This window comes from Oncorhynchus nerka, linkage group LG6, assembly GCF_034236695.1.
Source record: "Oncorhynchus nerka isolate Pitt River linkage group LG6, Oner_Uvic_2.0, whole genome shotgun sequence".
Classification (NCBI taxonomy): domain Eukaryota; kingdom Metazoa; phylum Chordata; class Actinopteri; order Salmoniformes; family Salmonidae; genus Oncorhynchus; species Oncorhynchus nerka.
The window spans coordinates 63,239,611-63,256,518 of NC_088401.1; the positions used below are offsets into that span (position 1 = coordinate 63,239,611).

The 16,908-nt window shown below is 43.0% G+C and overlaps 1 protein-coding gene across 2 annotated transcripts in view; it reads right to left on the minus strand.

The window, feature by feature from the left end:
• Window positions 1-16,908, minus strand: part of LOC115130823 (follistatin-related protein 5-like) — a 199,595-nt gene that overhangs the window by 146,202 nt on the left and 36,485 nt on the right. Inside the window, exon 3 of one of the 2 annotated variants that reach the window (XM_029662309.2) lies at window positions 2,946-2,976. In XM_029662309.2, coding sequence (XP_029518169.1) covers window positions 2,946-2,976 — 31 coding nt within the window. Of the gene's footprint in view, window positions 1-2,945; window positions 2,980-16,908 lie in introns of both variants that reach the window. The other variant, XM_029662307.2, reaches the window with a different exon arrangement.

A 16,908-nucleotide genomic window follows, 5' to 3' on the forward strand; every position in this document is an offset into this window, starting at 1 on the left:
AATTGAAATAGTCTATTTACTCCAACAAATAGCATTTCCCCAACAACATCCCAAGGTATTTTGTACCGAGCCGAACAGCAAGAGGTGTTGCGATTGAGATTTGACTACACATTTGACAAAAAATATATATTCTAATAGCCCAATGAAATCAACTATCTATAGCAGTAAGTAAAACGTAAGGTGTTCATAACTTCAATGAACCATTAATACAACTTCTCCTTGCAGCCACAGGGTGTAACCCCCCTCAACCCTTCCTCTGAAGAGAAAGCTACAATAGTTTAATTATTTATGAATCTCTTTTACTTACGCTGTCTTGTTACATGACCTGAAATTAGTTTGCTGAAAACAATCCATAGTCTCCTCTCCCTGCTTACAGAGAGGTGTGGATTAAACGGAATCTCAGCCGACAGCTGGGGTCCGCCCTTTATGATAATGCTCCCTCTACAATTACAGCTTTGACCTTCCAGAGGTGGAGAGAAAAAATGGCAGTGAGACATCCATTATCAACCCGTCATAATGCTTAGTAGCAGACATCTTGGTCACCACATCACCTTTCTACCTCCTGACATTGACTTTTGTGTTTTAGCTGAGGTTTGAGTGTGTGTGTGTGTGTGTGTGTGTGCATCTGTCTGTCTGTCTCTCTCTGTGTGTGTGTGTGTGCATCTGTCTGTCTGTCTCTCTCTGTGTGTGTGTGCGTGTATCTGTCTCTCTGTCTGTCTCTCTCTGTGTGTGTGTATCTGTCTGTCTCTCTCTCTCTCTGTGTGTGTGTGTGTGTGTGTGTGTGTGTGTGTGTGTGTACATGTTGAAGGGTCTCCACATTACAAAGGTGACATAGTGACATACGAGATACATTTGTCAGGATGTTGGAGTGCATTCAGACATTTGTCATTGTGCATTATTGCGTTCTGAATTGCCTCATGCCATATTGGTGGGCGGTTAGGTGCCAGGGTAATGGTGTTGGCAGTTAGGTGCCAGGTATTGGTGTTGGTGGTTAGGTGCCAGGGTAATGGTGTGGGCAGTTAGGTGCCAGGGTAATTGGTGTCACTGGTTAGGTGCCAGGGTAATGGTGTGTTTGGTTAGGTGCCAGGGAAATGGTGTCAGTGGTTAGGTTGCCAGGGCATTGTGTTGGCAGTTAGGTGCCAGGGTAATGGTGTGGGTGGTCAGGTGCCAGGGTAATGGTGTGGGCAGTTAGGTGCCAGTGTAATGGTGTGGGCGTTTAGGTGCCAGGGTAATAGTGTGGGCAGTTAGGTGCCAGGGTAATGGTGTGGGCGGTTAGGTGCCAGGGTAAGGGTGTGGGTGGTTAGGTGCCAGGTTCAAATAATGAATCATGTATATAATTATCTGTGATGGTAATCCTTTATTTGGTCTGCTCATAATATTCTACAATTTTTTGAGGATCCTTAGCAGGATATGAAAGATAAACTCATTCCCTGAGAATCAAATCCTCTGGCTTTCTCTTCACACCTTCCCTCCTCAAAGAGATGAGAGGGGTCAACACTGCAGTGAATGACAGACATCCACTTTGATGGCAGAGAGGCTAGTCTCTTTGATGGCAGAGATGCTAGTCTCTTTGATGGCAGAGAGGCTGGACTCTTTGATGGCAGAGAGGCTAGGCTTTTTGATGGCAGAGAGGCTAGTCTATTTGATGGCGGAGAGGCTAGTCCTTTTGATAACAGAATGGCTAATCTCTTTGACGGGAGAGAGGCTAGTCTCTTTCATGCAATGCAGTGGGAGTAGATTCACTTCAGTCATGTTCAGCGGTTTGACTCATGTTCTACCTGTACATGCACAAAAATAGAACCCTTTTAGAATGACTAGTGGATTCCATGGCTACCACAGCATTCTGCAGTGTTACGCCATCCCATCTGGTTTGCACTTAGTGGGATTATCATTTGTTTTTCAACAGGACAATGACCCAAAACACACCTCCAGGCTGTGTAGGGCTATTTGACCAAGAAGGAGAGTGATGGAGTGCTGCATTAGATGACCTGGCGTCCACAATCCCCCGACCGCACCCCAATTGAGATGGTTTGAGATGAGTTGGACCGCAGTGTGAAAGAAAAGCAGCCAACAAGTGCTCAGCATATGTGTTTTGGGTCAACTGTTCTGCCTGTGATTATTATTATTTGACCATGCTGGTCATTTATGAACATTTGAACATCTTGGCCATGTTCTGTTATGATCTCCACCCGGCACAGCCAGAAGAGGACTGGCCACCCCACATAGCCTGGTTCCTCTGTAGGTTTCTTCCTAGGTTTTGGCCTTTCTAGGGAGTTTTTCCTAGCCACCGTGCGTCTACACCTGCATTGCTTGCTGTTTGGGGTTTTAGGCTGGGTTTCTGTACAGCACTTTGAGATATCAGCTGATGTACGAAGGGCTATATAAATACATTTTAGATTTGATATGTGGGAACTCCACTGTTGGAAAATCATTCCAGGTGATGCTGGTTGAGAGAATGACAAAAGTTTGCAAAGCTGTCATCAAGGCAAAGGGTGGCTACTTTGAAGAATCTCAAATATAAAATACATTTTAAATGGTTTAACACTTTTCTGGTTACTACATGATTCAATATGTGCTATTTCATAGTTTTGATGTCTTCACTATTATTCTACAATGTAGAAAATAGTAAAAAATAAAGAAAAACCCTTGAATGAGTAGGTGTGTCCAAATTGTTGACTTATACCTAAAGGGGCACTAAAATTCTAAATCAAATAGCTAAATGATCCATCGTATTACCATCTTAAAACAATTAGCTTAGGAAGGGCCCTTAGCCCCACTTAGCACTGAGTTCATTCAGTGTAAATGTGTGTTATCTACCTGTTTAGTTTTGTCAACCGTTTTACACAACTCTCCAATAACAGTTTCATAGTCGACTCAACAATAATATTCATGAAAGTAAAAGCCCAAGCACTGTGACAGAAGGGAAGAAAAAAATGGAGACATACCCTTTATCCGCAAACTCCCTGGGATCCCATCCTGCTGAAACAACAACAAACAGAAAGACACAAAGCTGTAAGATATCACACAGTCACACTTGCATCAAGTTAACAAGATCAACATTCGTCAACAGAGTAATAACACCAAGAGCAATTTCACTTTTATGAGTGGAATCTCAGCCGCTGCTACAAATATTGAAGGTATTCATGTCGAAGGCTTATAAATGCATAGAAAGATGAGCCATTTTTACCGTATGAAGCACTTAGCTGAGGTGGCTATTGAGAATAATAGGATACTATTGGGAATCTGTTTATTTTATCATAAAGTGCAGTGACTATTTGGCTTTTCTGTTACATTTCATATTCATGAGTTACTGCCAAGTCACTGAAGTACATAACATGTGCAGAGTGTTTGACAGTGAAAGGCTAAGAGGTAATGTCTGTATCTCCATAAAAGGTATTTCTCTAAAGGTTAAAAGAAGCAGCAAGAGAGTGAAAAATGGCAATTGAAAACGTTATGTACCATTATGCCCTTAAAGAAAGTGCTTTGCAGTGCAACACTACCAATGTATTTACTAGTGAATCATTGGTATTTTATGCCCAATGATGGTATAGGGCCGTTATGGCGAAATAAAAGGCTTCAGTTTACAGTAGTGTATGGCAATTCACCAGCTGTTGAAGACCATATAAATATTTGATTCCATTCTCTGTGTGGAGAATTCCTCCTTTTTATTCCAGCTACTGGCAGGGTAATGTAATAGGTCCAGAGTCAATAACGAGAGCTTTTCTCTTTTCTCTGACTGATACCAATCAGAAATGACTTATCATTCATTTTATCTAACACATCGATTGACATAGTAAAATGCACAGAAAATGTATAGAATGTACAATGTTTACATACAAATCCCAAATGGATTTACCTAAATCAATGGACTGTATGACTCATCAAAAAGTGTTCAACAGAGTAGTGACATGTTGTAGAGTGTCTCAGTTGACAGAATGCCTAATAACATACTTGCTAGTGTTTCATGTATCTTGCTGTTTTCCTGTCAATAGAAAATGTACTCTGGTATTGAGCCATGTCAACACTAATATGCCACTAGAGTTTGGAGGTATGAAATTAAAGGGGATTTTGACTCATATTGGCTTCTTGATACCAGACAAGTCATGTATGTTGAACCGCACAATGCCAACACATTACTTACCCATGTATAGAGAAGGTCACTTCACTCACCAGGGTAGTGTTCAGCATGGCACTGTCATGCCCTGACCTTAGAGGGCCTTTTTATTTCTCTATTTGGTTAGGTCAGGGTGTGATTTGAGTGGGCATTTTAGTTTGTCTATTTCTTTTTGGCCGGGTATGGTTCTCAATCAGAGGCAGCTGTCTATCGTTGTCTCTGATTGGGGATCATACTTAGGCAGCCCTTTTTCCCACCTTCAGTTGTGAGATATTGTTTGTGTGTAGTTGCGTTCTGCTCTGCATATAGCTTTAAGTTCGTTTGCTTATTTTGTTGTTTTTCGGTGTCCTTTTGAATAAAGAAAAAATGTACGCCTACCACGCTGAACCTTGGTCTCATTCTAACGATGTTCGTAACAGGCACACTGTGGAAAATGATCTGTAATTAAAAACTTGTTCCAGTTGGACAAGTTCAGGTACTGCCTTCAAATTTCAGTGGGTTTCAAAAACATTTTACCTACTGACCACTACCCAGGCAATCCATGTCAACACAGAATGATCCCATCAGGGAACATGATGGCTCTAATACATGAATGGTCCAATCAGGGAACATGATGGCTCTTATACGTGCCAAGTCTGAAGCCTTGTCACCATTAGTGTTCTACAGATAACAATGCATAAATATTTGCCACCAACTATTCATTTTCAACTAAACAGGAATTGTGAGAGAGTCAAAAATACCATCCATCCTATAGCTAAGAACATATTGCCAGCAATATTCAAAGACACGACTACTGTATAACTGTCAATTAGTTGAGGAGATACTTTGCATGGAAAGTCTGTTGGGGGCGCATTTTAAAGGGGAGCGATTTCATAGGCCTTTGGCAGACTTCTCCCTGGGGCTGGTGGAGCGAGCACACAGCTGTACACCCATGGCCCATCTGCCCTGTTACCCCCAGCTGTACACCAAGGGCCATCTATGCCCTGTTACCCCCAGCTGTACACCAAGGGCCATCTACGCCCTGTTACCCCCAGCTGTACATCCATGGCCCATCTGCCCTGTTACCCCCAGCTGTACACCAAGGGCCATCTATGCCCTGTTACCCCCAGCTGTACACCAAGGGCCATCTATGCCCTGTTACCCCCAGCTGTACATCCATGGCCCATCTGCCCTGTTACCCCCAGCTGTACACCAAGGGCCATCTATGCCCTGTTACCCCCAGCTGTACATCCATGGCCCATCTGCCCCGTGTTACCCCCAGCTGTACACCAAGGGCCATCTATGCCCTGTTACCCCCAGCTGTACATCCATGGCCCATCTGCCCCGTGTTACCCCCAGCTGTACACCAAGGGCCATCTAAGCCCTGTTACCCCCAACTGTACATCCATGGCCCATCTGCTCCGTGTTATCCCCAGCTGTACATCCATGGCCCATCTGCCCCGTGTTACCCCCAGCTGTACACCAAGGGCCATCTAAGCCCTGTTACCCCCAACTGTACATCCATGGCCCATCTACCCCGTGTTATCCCCAGCTGTACACCAAGGGCCATCTTTGCCCTGTTACCCCCAGCTGTACATCCATGGCCCATCTGCCCTGTTACCCCCAGCTGTACACCAAGGGCCATCTATGCCCTGTTACCCCCAGCTGTACACCAAGGGCCATCTATGCCCTGTTACCCCCAGCTGTACACCCATGGCCCATCTGCCCTGTTATCCCCAGCTGTACACCCATGGCCCATCTGCCCCCTGTTATCCCCAGCTGTACACCAATGGACCATCTGCCCTGTTACCCCCAGCTGTACACCAATGGCCCATGTGCCCCCTGTTATCCCCAGCTGTACACCCATGGCCCATGTGCCCCCTGTTATCCCCAGCTGTACACCCATGGCCCATCTGCCCTGTTACCCCCAGCTGTACACCAATGGCCCATGTGCCCCCTGTTATCCCCAGCTGTACACCAATGGACCATCTGCCCTGTTACCCCCAGCTGTACACCAATGGCCCATGTGCCCCCTGTTATCCCCAGCTGTACACCAATGGACCATCTGCCCTGTTACCCCCAGCTGTACACCAATGAACCATCTGCCCTGTTACCCCCAGCTGTACACCAATGGACCATCTGCCCTGTTACCCCCAGCTGTACACCAATGGCCCATGTGCCCCCTGTTATCCCCAGCTGTACACCAATGGACCATCTGCCCTGTTACCCCCAGCTGTACACCAATGGACCATCTGCCCCCTGTTACAGCTAGCTGACGGACCGCCCGCATCTCTCTCAAGCTTTATCTACCCAATCCAGAACACACACAGATTTACGCACAGGCTCGCACACATATACATACCGCCTCTCCACTCTGCGTACCCTGCGGACACTGTTTCACTAAAGCTTGCCTTTCAACCTTAATCAAGTTGAGCTATCTGTCTCTCCCCCCTCTATCGCTATATCTCTCAATCTCTATTTCTATCTCCCTCTCTCTCTGGTTCTCTCTCACTCACACATACACACCCTCTCTAACTAAATCTCTCTCTCTCTCTGTCGGCTTATCCACTTTTAATCTAGATTTGCCATGTGGGTGGCCCAGTGCATATGAGCTGTGGCTCTCATCAGCCGCCCTCTCCTTGGCTCCATTTTGTGATGCTACGACAAGTAGATAATGTCTGTTCCTTTGTTATGTTAATACCATACAGTGCCTTCAGAAAGTATTCATACCCCTTGATGTATTCCACATTTAGTTGTACTACAGCCTGAATTCAAAGTGGAGTTTTTTTAAATCTCACCCATCTACGCTCAATGTTAGCAAATTTCTTGAAAATGAAATACAGAAATATCTAATTTACATATGTATTCACACCCCTGAATCACCTTTAAATCAAAACTGTAAATAGGCCACTCAGGAACATCCCATGTCGCCATGGTAAGACAGTGCATTCGAAAAGTATTCAGACCCCTTGACTTTTTTTCACATTTTGTTACATTACATCCTTATTCTAAAATTATTGAACCATTTTTTCCCTCATCAATCTACACAGACTACCGCATAATGACAAAGCAAAAACAGATTTTTAGACATTTTAGAAAAAAATGTCGTATAAAAACTGAAATATGACATTTACATACTGTAAGTATTCACACCCTTTACTCAGTACTTTGTTGAAGCACATTTGACAGTGATTACAGTCTCGAGTCTTCTTGGGTATGACGCTATAATCGTGCCACACTTGTAAAGGGAGTTTCTCCCTTTCTTCTCTGCAGATCCTCTCAAGCTATGCCAGGTTGGATGGGGACTGTCGCTGCACAGCTATTTTCAGGTCTCTCCAGTGATGTTCGATCGGGTTTAAGTCCGGGCTCTGGCTGGGCCACTCAAGGATATGCAGAGACTTGTCCCGAAGCCACTCCTGCATTGTCTTGGCTGTGTGTTTAGAGTCGAGGGAAAGATGAGCAGAGCAAAGTATAGAGATCCTTGATGAAAACCTGCTCCAGAGCACTCAGGACCTCCGACTGGGGCAAAGGTTCACCTTCCAACAGGACAACGATCCTAAGCACACAGCCAAGGACTAGTCTCTGAATGTGTTTGAGTGGCCCAGCCAGAGCACGGACTTGAACCCGATCTAACATCTCTGGAGAGACCTGAAAATAGCTGTGCAGAAACGCTCCCCATCCAACCTGACAGAGCTTGAGAGGATCCGCAGAGAGGAATGGGAAAAACTCCCCAACTACAGGTGTGCCAAGATTGTAGTGTCATGTCCAAGAAGACTCGATGCTGTCATCGCTGCCAAAGGTGCTACAACAAAGTACTGAGTAAAGGGTCTGAATACTTATGTAAATGTAATATTTACATAAGTGTCATAAATGTCTAAAAACCTGTTTTTGCTTTGTCATTATGGGGTATTGTGTGCAGATTGTTGAGGGGAAAAAAAATTAATCACATTTTTTTAAAGTCTGTAATGTAACATAATGTGGAAAAAGTCAATTGGTCTGAATACTTTCCGAAGGCACTGTACACATGAACAGTATCAAAAAATGATCTACTGATTCTGTATCTTTGCAGCTAAATCTGCAGCGCTGGGATGGTTGTATCCCCCATGTATACAACATTCTATTGGTTGCAATAATGTTGTATAATAATTTAAATTGAAAAAGTGTGCCAGTGGCACAAAATCAAAATTGTATCAATTTTAAATTCAGGCTATAAAAAAACAAAATGTGGAAAAAGTCAGGGGGTGTGAATACTTTCTGAAGGCACGTTGTTTGGTTATTGTGTTGTCATTATTCTGCACAAGAGAAAAATGACAATCCATTTATCTAATGATTATATAACAGGCATGGTTTAAAATACTATTTAGGGTATTTCACTTTCAAAGACACTTGGATATTTGTTACTTGAAAACAGAAGAATTTCAATACTGAATTAGAAGTAGTTGATTCGGGCCACATTATTTGAAAATACTCAAATACTCATAAAATACGTTTTTAAATAACACATAATCAAATGCACATGCATTTGAACAGAGGTCTGTTATATAATGGGCATAGCCATATCATGGTTTCCACTGCAAACAACATATCCACAGATGATGCAATCTCTATTGCACTCCACACTGCCCTTTCCCACCTGGACAAAAGGAACACCTATGTGAGAATGCTATTCATTGACCACAGCTCAGCGTTCAACACCATAGTACCCTCAAAGCTCATCACTAAGATCCGGGGGCTAAACACCTCCCTCTGCCTGGACTTCCTGACGGGACGCCCCCAGGTGGTGAGGGTAGGTAGCAACACATCTGCCATGCTGATCCTCAACACTGGAGCCCCCCAGAGGTGCGTGCTCAGTCCCCTCCTGTACTCCCTGTTCACCAACGACTGCATGGCCAGGCACAACTACAACACCATCATTAAGTTTGCAGACGACACAACAGTGGTAGGCCTGATCACCGACAACGACGAGACAGCTTATAGGGAGGAGGTCAAAGACCTGGCCGGGTGGTGCCAGAATAACAACCTATCCCTCAACGTAACCAAGACTAAGGAGATGATTGTGGACTACAGGAAAAGGAGGACCAAGCACACCCCCATTCTCATCGACGGGGCTGTAGTGGAACAGGTTGAGAGCTTCAAGTTCCTTGGTGTCCACATCACCAACCAACTAGAATGTTCCAGACACACCAAGACAGTCGTGAAGAGGGCACAACAAAGCCTATTCCCCCTCAGGAAACGAAAAAGAATTGGCATGGATGCTCAGATCCTCAAAAGGTTCTACAGCTGCAATATCGAGAGCATCCTGACTGGTTGCATCACTGCCTGGTACGGAAATTGCTCGGCATCCGACCGCAAGGCACTACAGAGGGTAGTGTGTACGGCCCAGTACATTACTGGGGCTAAGCTGCCTGCCATCCAGGACCTCTACACCAGGCGGTGTCAGAGGAAGGCCCTAAAAATTGTCAAAGATCCCAGCCACCCCAGTCATAGACTGTTCTCTCTACTACCGCATGGCAAGCGGTACCGGAGTGCCAAGTCTAGGACAAAAAAGGCTTCTCAACAGTTTTTACCCCCAAGTCATAAGACTCCTGAACAGGTAATCAAATGGCTACCCGGACTATTTGCATTTTGTTCCTCCCCCCAACCCCTCTTTTACGCTGCTTCTACTCTCTGTTTATCTTATATGCATAGTCACTTTAACTATACATGCATGTACATACTACCTCAATTGGTCCGACCAACCAGTGCCCCCGCACATTGGCTAACCGGGCGATCTGCATTGTGTCCCGCCACCCACCACCCGCCAATCCATATTTTACACTACTGCTACTCTCAGTTCATCATATATACATAGTCACTTTAACCATATCTACATGTACATACTACCTCAATCAGCCCGACTAACCGGTGCCTGTATATAGCCTCGCTACTGTTATAGCCTCGCTACTGTTATTTTTCACTGTCTTTTTACTGTTGCTTTTATTTCTTTACGTACCTATCGTTCACCTAATACCTTTTTTTTGCACTGTTGGTTAGAGCCTGTAAGTAAGCATTTCACTGTAAGGTGTACCTGTTGTATTCAGCGCACATAACACTTAAACTTTGATATGATTTTGATTTGAAAATAGAAATTGAATATAGGTGTGCTTTAATTCATATGGACAAGGATATTCTTGAAATGAATAGAAATGACAAAATGTTTTAATATGGTATATGCCCATACATACACCTATCACTTATCACTTAGCAGATTTCACACTCATTTAGATGAGGCCTAGTTTACGAAAACAGAGGGCCATTTGGGCATTTGTGGAATGACTTAGCCGATTTCACACTTGTTGTCCCAGTCCATTAGTGTTCTGTATTTCTTCATGTTCTATGTTTTGTGACCCCAGGAAGATTATCTGCTGCTTCTTAAACAGCTAATGGGGATCAGAATAAAAATCCTAATCACTCATGTGGATTAGTTTACAAAAACAGCGGGACATTTGGGCATTTGTGGAATGACATCACAGGTAAGGCAGCCGATTGGCTGTTGATGACCACAGAGACAAAGCTCCATACTATAAGCTGAATGGCTCTGTGATTGGAAACAGTATTTTTAATGAAAGCTAATGGGGTCACAGCTTATCTCAATGGCATAAACCCGAGCACAAGCAGTGTTATGACAGAATACCAGCTCACTCCAACCCGTTACCCCAATCATCCTCCACTCTGTCCTGATCCATGGCTGAGTAAAGGCATGCAAAGCAATTCCAGAACAAGGTCTTTGCTGTAGCTAAGAGACCTCACCTCTCAACAATTATAACTGCATTCCTATGGACTTTAAGTGCACTTTGGTAAGCAAATTTAACCTCTTTGACATACTGTTCTGTGTGGATGGTGCTTGACGCCCCTCAAAACAATTCACCTCGACATAGATGTTGTAAGCGAAATACAAACAGCAGGTTTAAAGACAAATAGCAAGAGAAAGATTCAACACAATGAGTTAGGAATTTATCATTATGAATTTATCATAACAGGCCATACATTCCCACAGACCAGTTTGACAAATAAACCAAGCTTACCTGTCTATACTCATAAGACAAATTTTACAATATGCAAAAGCTGTAATGGTATTTCTCTGCTTCGTTATTAATGCACCTAGCTAATGGATATATTTTATCACAGAGGAAAGAACATTCATTACTTTTCGTAAGCAGACCTTTAACCAAATGTCTGGCTAGTCATCTGTTTTATCATGCTACAGTATTATTTGGCTTTATCATGGAGTTGTGCTCCAGTATTATTTGGCTTTATCATGGAGCTGTGCTCCTGTATTATCTGGCTTTATCATGGAGTTGTGCTCCCGTATTATTTGGCTTTATCATGGAATTGTGCTCCAGTATTATTTGGCTTTATCATGGAGCTGTGCTCCAGTGTTATTTGGCTTTATCATGGAGCTGTGCTCCAGTGTTATTTGGCTTTATCATGGAGCTGTGCTCCAGTATTATTTGGCTTTATCATGGAGCTGTGCTCCAGTATTTTATTTGCTTTATCATGGAGCTGTGCTCCAGTGTTATTTGGCTTTATCATGGAGCTGTGCTCCAGTGTTATTTGGCTTTATCATGGAGCTGTGCTCCAGTATTATTTGGCTTTATCATGGAGCTGTGCTCCAGTATTATTTGGCTTTATCATGGAGCTGTGCTCCAGTATTATTTGGCTTTATCATGGAGCTGTGCTCCAGTATTATTTGCCTTTATCATGGAGCTGTGCTCCAGTATTATTTGCCTTTATCATGGAGCTGTGCTCCAGTATTATTTGGCTTTATCATGGAGCTGTGCTCCAGCGTTATTTGCCTTTATCATGGAGCTGTGCTCCAGTATTATTTGCCTTTATCGTGGAGCTGTGCTCCAGTGTTATTTGTCTTTATCATGGAGCTGTGCTCCAGTATTATTTGGCTTTATCATGGAGCTGTGCTCAGTGTTATTGTCTTTATCATGGAGCTGTGCTCCAGTATTATTGCTGTGCTTTATCATGGAGCTGTGCTCCAGTGTTATTGGCTTTATCATGGAGCTGTGCTCCAGTATTATTTGGCTTTATCATGGAGCTGTGCTCCAGTGTTATTTGGCTTTATTGTGAAGTTGGACGCCAGTGTTATTTGGCTTTATCATGGAGCTGTGCTCCAGTGTTATTTGTCTTTATCATGGAGCTGTGCTCCAGTGTTATTTGTCTTTATCATGGAGCTGTGCTCCAGTATTATTTGGCTTTATCATGGAGCTGTGCTCCAGTGTTATTTGTCTTTATCATGGAGCTGTGCTCCAGTGTTATTTGTCTTTATCATGGAGCTGTGCTCCAGTATTATTTGGCTTTATCATGGAGCTGTGCTCCAGTGTTATTTGTCTTTATCATGGAGCTGTGCTCCAGTATTATTTGGCTTTATCATGGAGCTGTGCTCCAGTGTTATTTGTCTTTATCATGGAGCTGTGCTCCAGTATTATTTGGCTTTAACATGGAGCTGTGCTCCAGTGTTATTTGGCTTTATCATGGAGCTGTGCTCCAGTATTATTTGGCTTTATCATGGAGCTGTGCTCCAGTGTTATTTGGCTTTATTGTGAAGTTGGACGCCAGTGTTATTTGTCTTTATCATGGAGCTGTGCTCCAGTGTTATTTGTCTTTATCATGGAGCTGTGCTCCAGTGTTATTTGTCTTTATCATGGAGCTGTGCTCCAGTGTTATTTGTCTTTATCATGGAGCTGTGCTCCAGTATTATTTGGCTTTATCATGGAGCTGTGCTCCAGTGTTATTTGTCTTTATCATGGAGCTGTGCTCCAGTATTATTTGTCTTTATCATGGAGCTGTGCTCCAGTATTATTTGGCTTTATCATGGAGCTGTGCTCCAGTGTTATTTGTCTTTATCATGGAGCTGTGCTCCAGTGTTATTTGTCTTTATCATGGAGCTGTGCTCCAGTATTATTTGGCTTTATCATGGAGCTGTGCTCCAGTGTTATTGTCTTTATCATGGAGCTGTGCTCCAGTGTTATTGTCTTTATCATGGAGCTGTGCTCCAGTATTATTGGCTTTATCATGGAGCTGTGCTCCAGTGTTATTTGTCTTTATCATGGAGCTGTGCTCCAGTATTTGTCTTTATATGGAGCTGTGCTTTATCATGGAGCTGTGCTCCAGTATTTGTCTTTATCATGGAGCTGTGCTTTATCATGGAGCTGTGCTCCAGTGTTATTTGTCTTTATCATGGAGCTGTGCTCCAGTATTATTTGGCTTTATCATGGAGCTGTGCTCCAGTGTTATTTGGCTTTATTGTGAAGTTGGACGCCAGTGTTATTTGTCTGTGCTCGTCGCAGAGTAATTCCTTGTGTGGATGTCAGTAATGAGAGAGAAGGGAGATCCTTGACAAGGGAGAGACTGGAGAGTGCAGGTTGGTCACAAGAAAGTCCTCGAGGATGTCGATATACAGTGTTTTCAGAAAGTATTCATACCCTTTGACTTATTCCACATTTTGTTGTGTCACAGCATGAATTTGAGATGGGTTCAAGTGAAAACACATTTTTAGAACATTTTGCAAATTTATTGAAAATGAAATACAGAAATACTGAGCTCCTTAACATTAGTATTCACACCCCCGAGTCCAAACTTTATAGAAGCACGTTTGGCAGCGATTACAGCTGTGAGTCGTTTGGGGTAAGTCTCTAAGAGCTTTGCACAGCTGGATTGTACAATATTCAAAACTGTAACTAGGCCATTCAATGTTGTCTTGGTGAGCAACTCCAGTGTAGATTTGGTTTTGTGTTTTAGGTTGTGCCATCAATCAACATATCCAGTACATTGCAGCCCTCCTGGTTTTCAACCTTCCCAAGTTCTCTCATGTCACCTCGCTCCTTCGCACACTCCACTGGATTCCAGTCAAAGCTTGCATCAACTCAGTGGTGATTTTAGCATGGACAGTTGAAGTTGGAAGTTTACATACACTTATGTTGGAGTCATTCAAACGTGTTTTCAGCCACTCCAGAAATTTCTTGTTAACAAACTATAGTTTAGGCAAGTCGGTTAGGACATCTACTTTGTGCATGACACAAGTCATTTTTCCAACAATTGTTTACAGGCAGATTATTTCACTTATAATTCACTGTATCACAATTCCAGTGGGTCAGAAGTTTACATACACAAGTTGACTGTGCCTTTAAACAGCTTGGCAAATTCGAGAAAATTACGTCATGGCTTTAGAAGCTTCTGATAGGCTAATTGACATAATTTCAGTCAATTGTACCTGTGGATGTATTTCAAGGCCTACCTTCAAACTGAGTGCCTCTTTGCTTGACATCATGGGAAAATCAAAAGAAATCAGCCAAGACCTCAGAAAAAAAAATTTGTAGAGCTCCACAAGTCTGGTTCATCCTTTGGAGCAATTTCCAAACGCCTGAAGGTACCACATTCATCTATACGAACAATAGTATGCAAGTATAAACACCATGTGACCACGCAGTCATCACCTCTCAGGGAGGAGACGCGTTCTGTATCCTAGAGATGAACGTACTTTGGTGCGAAAAGTGCAAATCAATCCTAGAACAACGGCAAAGGACCTTGTGAAGATACTGGAGGAAGCAGGTATCTATATCCACAGTGAAACAAGTCCTACATCGAAGTAACCTGAAAGGCCGCTCAGCAAGGAAGAAGCCACTGCTCCAAAACTCCCATAAAAAATCAGACTACGGTTTGCAACTGCACATGGGGACAAAGATCATAATTTTTTGGAGAAATGTCCTCTGGTCTAATGAAACAAAAATATAACTGTTTGGTCATAATCGTTATGTTTGGAGAAAAAAGGGGGGGGTAGATCTTGCAAGCCGAAGAACACCATCCCAACCATGAAGCACGGGGGTGGCGGCATCATGGTGTGGGGAGGGACTGCAGGAGGGACTGGTGCACTTCACAAAATAAATGGCATCATGAGGCAGGAAAATGATGTGGATATATTGAAGCAAGATCTCAAGACATCAGTCTAGCATACTTCTAAAGTTGTGGCAAAATGGCTTAAGGACAGCAAAGTCAAGGTATTGGAGTGGCCATCACAAAGCCCTGACCTCAATTCTATAGAAAATTTGTGGGCAGAACTGAAAAAGAGTGTGCGAGCAAGGAGGCCTACAAACCTGCCTCAGTTACTCCAGCTCTGTCAGGAGGAATGGGCCAAAATTCACCCAACTTATTGTGGGAAGCTTGTGGAAGGCTACATGGAACGTTTGACCCAAGTTAAACAATTTAAAGGCAATGCTACCAAATACTAATTGAGTATATGTAAACTTCTGACCAACTGGAAATGTGATGAAAGAAATCAAAGCTGAAATAAATCATTCTCTCTACTATAATTCTGACATTTCACATTCTTAAAATAAAGTGGTGATCCTAACTGACCTAAGACAGGGCATTTTTACTCTGATTAAGTGTCAAGAATTGTGAAAAAACTGAGTTTAAATGTATTTGGCTCAGGTGTATGTAAACTTCTGACTTCAACTGTAAATCTTGGTGGGGCAAACCACATTTTTGGGTGGGATGCCTGGCAGCAAACCCACTATACAACACAACACTAAACAATACATGAATTGCACTATAACGGTGACAAACGGTGGCCACAAACTGTTAGGGCCTACATAAAGCTGTCCTAACAGCAGAGTCCCAACAGCAGTCCCAATATCTTACCACTGACACACATGGCTATCAACTGAGCCTTGTCTGGCAGCGAAACAGTTAATTCATACTCATTTACTGGCTTTAAAAAAAACAGCTGATATGGCTGACTTGCTTAAACAAATGTGGTTTCTACTGACAATTGAGATGTACAAACTATGGCATAAGAGGACGACAAGTGCATAAGAGGCCGTAATTTCTATTAAGACATTAATAAGCGAGCTACGACAGACATAGTCAATATAACTATTTGTGCAGCACTTTTGAAATATACAGTGACAGCATTCAGAACAAGGACTGTTCTTACAGTGTTCTCCCTGTACACCAAGTCAGAACCATAGGATAAATAAAGTGGTCATATAAGCAGACAATGAAAACTCTTACAATACTCAATGATTACATTTCTCTAAAACAGGTTATAGGCTACATGTGCACCACCAAGTCAGAACCATAGGCAAAATGAAGAGGGGAAAATAGACCAAATTATTAGGGTGAGGCACATGGGCTTCTAATAGTTTACTACACAACATACACTTACTATTACATTCTTAGCTACAGTATACATATCTCCCTAGCATATTACATCCTTTATGCAGCAGCATGCAGGACATTTTTGGACTAACCTTGTTGTGTTGTGCTCACTTGAACAGGAAGGTGGCGCGGCGCTCCTTTGTGGGCAAATTTGTCATCAAACTTTGTCATCAAAGTCTGGCATTCTCTGGATTTCTGGTGCTTTCAAGACAACTGGGAACTCGGAAAAAAACAAAGTGAAATCATGATGACATCAGTGATCTTCAGGTCGTAGCTCTAGAAAGAGGCCCAAGTTCCCAAATTTACAATTCCGAGTTCAAAACGTATTTTCCCAGTCGAAACACTTTCATTCCCGAGTTCCCAGGTGTCTTGAACTCACTGAAGTGAGATTTCCCAGTTCCAAGTTAATGGTTGTTTTGAGAGGGGAAGAAATCATGCTGGATTGACAGCATGGCCAATGCTGAATGTTTATGATTTTAAGCTTGGAAAAGAGACCCTTAAAACTTCTTAGGGCTGCAATCTCGTTAACGGGATCGATATGACAACAGCCAGTGAAAGGGGAGGGCGCCAAATTCAAAACAACAGAAATCTCATTATTAATCGTTATG